At 40.3% G+C, this 9489-nt stretch overlaps 1 protein-coding gene across 1 annotated transcript; it reads left to right on the plus strand.

The window, feature by feature from the left end:
• Positions 1–753: 753 nt before the first annotated feature.
• Positions 754–7520, plus strand: T265_00920 (hypothetical protein; the record flags this gene model as incomplete). The annotated part of the gene is made up of 2 exons (XM_009164815.1): positions 754–885; positions 7326–7520. 2 exons carry the CDS (start codon positions 754–756, stop codon positions 7518–7520), a joined length of 327 nt encoding a protein of 108 aa, XP_009163079.1.
• Between the last annotated feature and the right edge of the window lie 1969 nt (positions 7521–9489).

The raw sequence follows: 9489 nt of genomic DNA on the forward strand, positions 1-9489 counted from the left end.
GGACAAGCATCACGGGCAAAAAAGAGAAAGGCTATGATAGAAAGACAAAACGACCTTGTTAAGATAGATCAACCAGTTTCCAATTTTGTTCGTCCACTTTGAAAATCACAGGCGACCGACAATACGAGTTACGAGAGTGACTGTCGCCCGACTCATTATTTTATATAGTATTTTGTTAAGTCGTAGGCCATAGCATTAACAAATATGGAAGAATACAGTAAATTGAGGCATCCAGCTAACACCACTGGCCGCTCTTTGATTGATTGTAAAACCGAGTGCTTGGATAAGCGTTAAAACGTTTCACCGGGACACATTTTATGGTTGATCACAGGACAACATAACCGGCCTAATAAACATTGTAGTTCCTCCTGTTTCCGAGGACCACTTCAATTTTCACCGACCAAAAATTTGCTCTTTATATGAGAGTATAGATATAATAACCATGACAACGCATCCTTCTTGCAAATTTTTACAATTTATGGGCAGGTTTGTGTTCCCTTGGAAAAAAACATTCAATTGGGTTTCAGTGGTACAGCCGTTCGTTCACTGGTCTAAACTAAGATCCATGAGAATAAATGTTGGACAGGGCCTGGCGCCCTGACGTCACCAGTGCGTCATAATTTATTCAATCAGTTCAATCATTTTTCGTTGTGTTTTGTTGCTGCATGGCCCAGTTACGTCAGCCACGTGAGTCTTTCTTTTCTAGTCACTTATATTTGGTATTCATCGTGTAGGTGACGGAAAGCAGGAGACATGTTCATCCTAGTTGACGTATTGCGACAAAGTCCTCTGAGCTATGTGAATACCAAATGCCAGCAGTTGAACGCATCACAGTTGCAGTGCTCGCAACATCTACCGGCACCTGTAGGATTGCAAAAACATCAAGTGAGTATTCTCATGAAAGTGTAGTACTAATCTGCCGTTCCGTTTCTTTTAAAATTATCAGGATTGCTGTTACCAAGAATAACAAAAGAATAATGAACAATATACCATCCTGTTACCAGGTACTATTCGGAAACGCTTGAATTGCCGGTCGGTTGTCTGTTTCACCGACAGGACATGGTCACAAAATTATCCTTCGGTACTACGATCTTGAACACTCAGCCCCCATATTTACATGTCGATTGGATGTATATGGAAAATTATCAACTGATAGAGCCATCTAACTCACATAATCTGGTTTTGACTGGTTCCTTAAATGACGGCCACTCACACAAAAAGGACTTATGAATTTCCTTCATATCTGTGGCATAAAAAACGACGAATTGAACAAATCAGTATTAAATACAGAATTTCTACAATATATTCTGTCTATTGCTCGTTTCCTATTTTCACTGTCGTTTTGCAGCCAACCTGAGCGCAAGGAATCAAAGCGCCGCGCAAAATTCGTCAGACCGGAATAAAGCAAACGACCAAAAAAGCAAACCATCACCACTTGTGTAAGTTAACTGGCGTAGAAGAAAGAACCTTTTTACTTTGGTGTGGGTTACTCAAGATGTTTATTGCAACTACTGTAAAGGTCGCAGGTGTCTGTTGTAGTTTTTTAATCCCCTTTGACCTCCAAACCTCACAAAAAATAAACCCCGAAAATTTAGACAACTAAATTTTATTGTAGATGGGTCTCAAATGTGCCGGTTCAAACTGACGCCTCACACCCTCTTTCTATCGATAGTTTAACCTAAAAAACGCCCTAGAAAGTCGCCAGTGAAAGACACCATTTTCAAGTTCGTCGAATGTTACTAATGTGCCCTGTGATGACACAAAAGCAGTATCGTACCATTCCAAATGCCCAGGTGCATCGTTACGCTCCTACTTGTGGGTACCCTCCATCGCGGAGTAAACTTACCAGACACTAAGAATGTCCTCTCAGTTGATGACCAAACATTTGTAACTGCCCAATTTGTCGGACAGAAAAACAGTCATCTGTACGACCTAGACTGAATAACGTCTCTAAAAACACACATTTCCATGCATTTTGCTGAATTTTTCGACGGTGGGTTTATGTAATAGTGAATTAATTATTCGCAAAAACAAGACCGCGCACTTTTGAATACTGACGGTCAAGGATATCCACCAATTAGCGTAAGTTTGTAAGTGTTACACTTTCTCATGTATGATGGGTGCATTCTCTTTATACGAACCCTATTTGTAAGTGCGCATACGGCGCCTTACTTCGGAGTGATGCTCACTTTGGCTTTGCCCCATAGATGGGATCAAAATGAAGCTGTATTCACAACGATGTTGAGAATTTTTTGAAAGCTTACGACTGGGTTCATCAGGTGGGCACAGGCACCAATTTTCCTCCAACCGTTTGTTCTAATTGGACCTAAACTGGGCAGACTGTCATAAACTCAGTTGGATCCTAACGTGTCACTTTTGAAACCGTGCGCAAATGAGATTATTTGTGCAGATCCCAAGAAATCTTGTTTTTTGCATTAAAGATTCAAACTTTAAGTTCAAGAATAACTGAAGCCCGTACGCTTATATTGTCCTCAACAATACTGGATTGTGCAAAAACGTCCGCTGTCAATTTACGGACCATGTAAACTAACGAATATCTTTGTAAGTATGTGGAGATATTTTTTTCATGGTACGCGTTTATCCAACAACTGATACTCTGTATTACTGTTTCTTTGCATCTCCCTCGTTTTAATCCGGACACCGTCGCACCAAGATAGAGAAGCATCAGTAGCAACAAAATTATTTTTCACCAGTAAAGTTTGAGTCACATGACTGCAGACAGATCGGTCAGCAGCTATAATAAAACAGATGGAATGCGCCGAGGGCAACGGCAGCGCCCCATCAAGCAGACTCAAGGACCACGTTTTATTTGGTAAGTAAATGAGTTTAAAATGGTTGAGCAATCTAGTAGACATACACAGGTAGTATTGCGTCCTTAACCCCAAATCACAGATATCAACCAAAAGGAATTTCTCCAGCATCCACAAGAGGGAGGAGCAACGTAGACATCATAAAATGTTCTGGTATTCATAGCTTGCTTCTGACGGGCTACTACAAAATGCGTTTAACTGGACGTTTTTGACTTCTAAGAATTTCGTTCAACTTTTTTGACCTGTCTAAAACTTTGGCCGATACGTGTGGTTGTCAACAAGTTACAAACTTGTTGACTTATTCAAAAATTTGGCCTATGACTGGTAATTGAACATGATTTGAGCATATTTTCCCTCAAAAAATCCCTGAAGATTCTAGGTTCCCGAACTTTTGGATAATTATTTCGGCAGGCTGCATTTCAAAGTGAGGACCAGAAGACTCCCTTTGCTATAAGAATTTAAAATTGGTCAAATCTCTAACCCCGAATTTTGTAGATACAAAGTTCACGATTCATAAAAATTCTACGAGAGAATTAAAGTCGCAGAAGTAAATGGGTGTCTCCATTAAATTGGAGTTGTTATTTTCAGTTTGCTTTCCGTGTAGACGTGTGAACGATGTGTTCCTCCGTGAATTACTATAGTGTTGTGTGGTACATAACGCATGGTAATATATCACCCGATAATTGCAAACTTGGCACCGTTTGAAACTAAAAGGAACAGACGACACCTTCAGTTTTAAAATATTTGTTACGGTTTCATTCTACAAAAGGTGAATAATGGACAGGCAATAAATGCCGCTATGAGCCTTAGTCACTGCACTGCGCCGTACAGAAAATCACTGGCAAAAAAGTTTGCAGTCCACGTTAGTATACTTCCACCGAGACTTTAAAATGGGTTCACTTCGGAACACTGCTTTCAAGACAACCGTTGCCTGTTGGTCTCATTATAACAGACGATTTGAAACCAAAATACAACAAGTATGATTACAGATAACCAGACTAGGATAATCAGCACCATGAGTTCTTGCCCCTTCTGGCAATAAACTACATAAGCCATAAATTCTGTTCCTGTGTTTCACGATCTTTTGGTTACCTAGATCCCAGTTATGTCCTTCCTGCTCTTGATTTATGTAATTTAAACTGCCTTTGAATAGCCGCGTTGCGCTCTTTTGCGCGTGTAGAATAGCTTAAAAACAGCCTGTCGAACACATTTGTTGTTGCGGTCTATGCAGCTGATTTGGTACACGGCGCTGTTTCCTGTGCCCTTGTCGCCATTGCCCTTTGGTCTTCAGATCATTTGCTTTAATGTAGCCATTATTTAATGGGCCATTAACCTCTCGCTTTCATTAGGGCTTCAGATATACTGATAATTCCGATATGTCTCTGGTGTGGGAAAAGATATTCGTTAACTGTTTGACTTTGCTTCACCTTTTGCTATCGAGGAGCCCTGTTCTTCTTGCTCTTGTTTTGATCACTAAGGTGTTGTCCACAAAATTTGCCCAGAAGTTTGGCTTGATGACTTTTGGAACACTGCCTTCTGGTTCCTGCATTTTTGCTTCCGCCATGAATCCCGAAAATGGTGAAAAATTGGGGTTACTTTCAAATTTTTGTAATTATTCTCCTCCAAAATGAGATTCAAAGCTGGTAAATGCTCTTTGATTTCGTCGTTCCTCTAATCTGAATGAGTAACAGTCTTCCCGGCTAGGTTGTGGTTGACTGATGTAAACAGAGTGGGAGCATCGAAGAACATAATTTTGTTGTCGTCTTTTTTGACGCTACTGGGTTTATTGTCCGAAATTCTTCGCTGTATGTTCTGATAAGTTACTCAGATATTTCAGCCTTTCCTACGAGTCATTTACAGCTTTCGTGCTAGAAGGAAAACGGTCGACCCAGTGGCAGAAATTTGAAAGAAACGGTGATTTTGATTTTGCCTGGTTTTACTCAGTCATGGGCGAACTATGGTAGTTACGTAGAACCCAACAATGTATTAAAAGGCAAAGCTCTGTATTCTGTCACAAATGCTCTGATTTACCGACCGCAAACATCGAACTCTGGTCAAAACAAGTCCACCGTAAAAACGGGCCGTACCTCTGATGTTAACCATTTTCATTGAGGAATCTTACGAGATATGTTTGATGCAGACCAACCAGAAAAAATGACCGGCCGAAAGGTGGATAGTTCTGTCACATTGTTAAATCGATGTAATATTTCAGTAAAAATAAACTTCAAATCTATAAAATATGATTCTTTCAGTTTTAAACACTTCATAAAGTGTAAGAATACGGTCTAACAAAACTCTTTGCGTTTATTGTGTTAGCAGGAACAAATAGCGATAAAACGGACGTATCTAGCAAAGCCTAGTGATTGTTACCAACTCGATAACATTCACTCAATTTTAGGGCAATTTCGTTTCTTAGATATACTAGAGATTTTTCAATCCATTCCCAATATGGCACTCAAAAATTCATAAGTATCCACTTGCAAAATAGAACGATTTATTTGCGCCAAACCGACCGATTCAATAAGCTTGCGTGACGTCGTGTCGTGCCAGAAATTATTCGTTGTCGCACATCCAAAAGGAAAACTGTCAATCTGTCAGAACAAGCAACATCTAGTGTAGCATTTAGCCGCTTTTGCGAAAAGTTTGTAAAATCCAGATTTTTCGAATATATGTGTTAGTAATCATATTAGTGTTTCTCAGTTGGGGAGTAGGTGAAGCGGTCATTTTTGTGTCGTTCGAGTGCTGTTGCGTTTATGGGAGAGAGTATAAAAGTAGAATATTCATTCGAGAAAAGCAGTCTTTTAAAATGTAACAATAAATACCTTGTAAAATAAGTTTTTTTTTGAGTCAACGAGCAAATTTATGGAATGTCTGCTGAGCATACCCTTTTGTTCACGTTTAGCATTCTTTTTTCCAAAAAAATTTCAAAGAATGAGACTACAGAGGTAAAAATGAGCTTCCTGACGCGTAAACTGATTCAAACGCGGTGGTCAGGAATAAAATGGCGAGTAAGCTAGAATGATTTGGATGACATTTAAAGATCGGGGCAAATATTTTCTCAACTTGGGTACGAAAATCATAGAACCCGGACATTTGAGCTTAAATCTGGCATGGTGGCACGATGATTGGGTATGGTCTTCTAACCGTATTTCTAATGATTTCCCAACAGAACTTTTTTCGCACGGATACATCCACTACATTAAACCATAGAACACTCAGCACTGGTTGTTTTCGCAGTCCAGCGTATGTCACGCGTCCGAGAGTTACCCAAACCTATAACAAGATTGTACGTTTGTCCTAATTACGATTGCTCATCTCATAGAAGAGAATATCACGGAGGTCCGGCGGACTGACGCAAGATAACAAGCCGGAATATCGAAAAAAGTGCTCATCATTTGATACCGTAGTAATGGAAAGTGAAATCCAATATTTTGGGACAAACTGGTGAAGAAATTTATGTTGGTTTGTGGGGAAAAGAACGACGGTAATTTCAGACTTTCTTACCTCAGTCTCTCGGTCTCAATGGTTAACTTTCATGAGGAAATCACAAACCACAAAAGAAACAAGGGTTGCGTGGTGTCTGTCGATAGACCTAAGAGAGAGGCTGTTCAGTCAGTCATTCATTGCTCTGCACGCATGGAGGTTAAACCAGAACATTTTACTGGACCATACTCAACCAAACCAGAAAGGCCCATGAAGGCACGCAGAGCAATACTGTGCTGAGGCACGCAACCTGCCTTCGTTACTCGAAAGGATTGTCAGCTCATGTCCGCTGTGCAGTCAGAGGTCATTGACACCAATTAATAGGATTATCGAGCCACACACATTTGCCAGTCACATCCTGATCAGTGAGAAAGTTTCTTGTAGGCGACAGCACTGCAGTTTTTCTGTCTTCCGCGATTCGGATTACTCTGCTCCTGGCCAAAGTCACTCACGTTAACCGAAACGTTGGGTCATAAAATATTTTCTGCAATTATCGTAGTTCTTCCCGTTAGTTATCAACGGGACCAAATGTTACACACAGTGCACAGTTTATTCGACCTCATTTCTTCCGAATAAATACGATGCAAACATTCTAAATCTAATGAATAATCAGATGAATCTGGTTGTGGAGTTTCTCATTTTACACGAATGAAACGGCATTGGGTTTTCTCATCTTCCAAGGGAACTGCGGGAAAATTTCTTCACTTTGTTAAAGTGCAGCAAGGGTAATAATCAATACTCAAGAAACAATAAAACAAGCACTTTATGCTGCATGCCACCCGCTAAAACCACAAGATGATTCAGCAAAGTATTGTAGAAATTATTTGCTCAAGCTTGGCAGTACATCTATCCTGTGTGCTGAAACAAGTCTCAAAAATCACGACCTTTTCCAATTTGGTTTTCATAGAAATAACTTTTAAACTCGTATTTGTGGGGAGCATGACGAGGAACTCTAAGTGAGGAATTAAAGCCTAGGAACCTAGCAACTTGGTTTCATAGAGATAGCGATAGGGAATCGCTCAAGGAAATACTCCCATCTATTTGGCGTACCAGTCGAAAATGAATTACTATCCTATCTATGAAATGACAGTTGATGATGTGTCTATCAATCCATCCGCCGAGCTTAACCAACAACCAGTCGATCAGCTACCAAAAGACACATCCGAGTTGAAAGTACTCCTCTATCTTTCGAACAAACGTGCCTAGCAACGCATTAAGTGTTTTGATGTAATAATGATAATATTATTAGTAGTAATATTATTGCTTTGTGAGCTTCTGGAGGTGGGTGTCCCGCACCACTCTAGTTATGTATTCTTCATTACAATCAATTGGAAGGCTTATTGTTCCACAAGTATTACGATAATCACTTTGTGTGAACACACGTTTGCTTTGTAGACACGTCGCATCTATCAGTTGGAATTGTTTGGACCAGTTTCGTTGGCCTGATTATTTGAATTTTTGCTTTCCAGAATTGCGCTTTTGAAGTGTACCTCCACATCAAACGTTTAGCACCTTGATAACACCTATGTCAGTCTTATCTGCGGAACCATTTGCTTTGTAAAAAGTTTTTACATAGATTGGTTTGATTTGTAAAATGTTGAGTTACGTCTAGACTTTGTAGTGAGGGGTAAAATTCTGTTACCATATTTGGGGCTGATGCTTTCTGAGTGAATTGTGGACATAAAAGTAGGAGGATATCGTGGTTGGGCAAACAATCAACTTTTGATTCGAAACTGAAATATCTACATCCCGATAGACAATTAAATTGAACAAATACGACAGGAAAGTTATTGTCACTAGGCTATTGAAATACCCGTCCACTATGGCTACCCTGTTGTTTACAACCATTCAGTAGCCGGTTCTGAAAAGTCGGCTCTGTTGTTATCGAATTTGGACTGGTTCTACAATGGTCATTCTGGAACAGCACAGTGCCAGCCAGTGGAGGACACTTGTGAGTCCCGGCCTAATTTGTACTTTTAGATGTGGTCCGCAACCAAAGTAAGCTTTTCGCGTGTCAATATAAGTGCACATCACGTTGTGTTTATTTGGACAGATGGAATTTTAGCCAGTCAAGTGCGCGTCATTCCAAGCTTTTCTCAGATTCCTCGAGCGTATGGTCGAACACCAATCTACTGAAGTGAGAACGTTATCGTACTGGTCAGCTGTCGCAGGTCTTGTATTCGAACACAGTCGGCTTTTAGCCTGTAAACTTAACAGAAGCGACCGCTACCTGAATGATATAAGCCCATAATATCAACTTATAAGAGTATCTATCCATAATGAGGCAAACTGACAGTCAAGCCCACTCAAGTCAAAGATGGAGGAAGTCATCAACAAAGAAAATTGTGCGCTGAATAATTCTAATTATCGATGTAACTCAAACTGCAACACCTGCACAAGACCATAATTTCATCAGCCTGTTTGGAGCGAAAAAGGGAATCCTTAAACCATACACATAAAGAGCGAATAAGAACTTGAAGTGGACTGTACCATCTGAGTCGTCTGAGTCTCAAAAGCCAGAGCGAAATAACTTGAGTGACAACGCCGTAGGCCGTCGCATAATACAGCGTTTGGAAAAACATGATTTCATTTTAATACCAAGTCCTGGAAGATGCAAACGTGAAAGATAAGCAATGGCGTTTCCCTCTTTGTCAGGCAAACTCGTTGGATGGTATTTGGTCTAGAAGGAGACAATGTTTCTGTAACAGTGTTTAGAACAAAGATGTGCCGACAGTTAGTCGATAAGTTAAGTTCCCTTTCCTTTTCCCTTAAGTTTCCCTTCCCTCCTACGCACGAGTGTGACGGGAACTCGGGGATCGCGCCTACCTAATGCGACCCAAGAAGTGCGAAACAGGTCGTGGGTGGCCGAAGGGTTCTCAGGAACCGCATGAGTAGTGTAATACATCCACATAATGCGGGTTGCTTGGTTTTCGGCGGAATCAAAGCTCTCAACAGTACAAGTACTGGTAAGTGTAGATTTTATCACTTTAATACATACATTGTTGCATATTATTCGGGAAAATCTCAAGGACAAACAATATTATGGACCACTAAAGATTGATTAATTAATTAATTAATTGACTGATTAGTAATCAATACGGTGGCCCCAGACCTTCCGGTGGTTAGAATACTAAGCCAATGACTAAAAGGTTTAGGTTTTGTGCCTAGACACGGC

The sequence above is a fragment of the Opisthorchis viverrini genome, assembly GCF_000715545.1.
Source record: "Opisthorchis viverrini unplaced genomic scaffold opera_v5_9, whole genome shotgun sequence".
NCBI lineage: Eukaryota > Metazoa > Platyhelminthes > Trematoda > Opisthorchiida > Opisthorchiidae > Opisthorchis > Opisthorchis viverrini.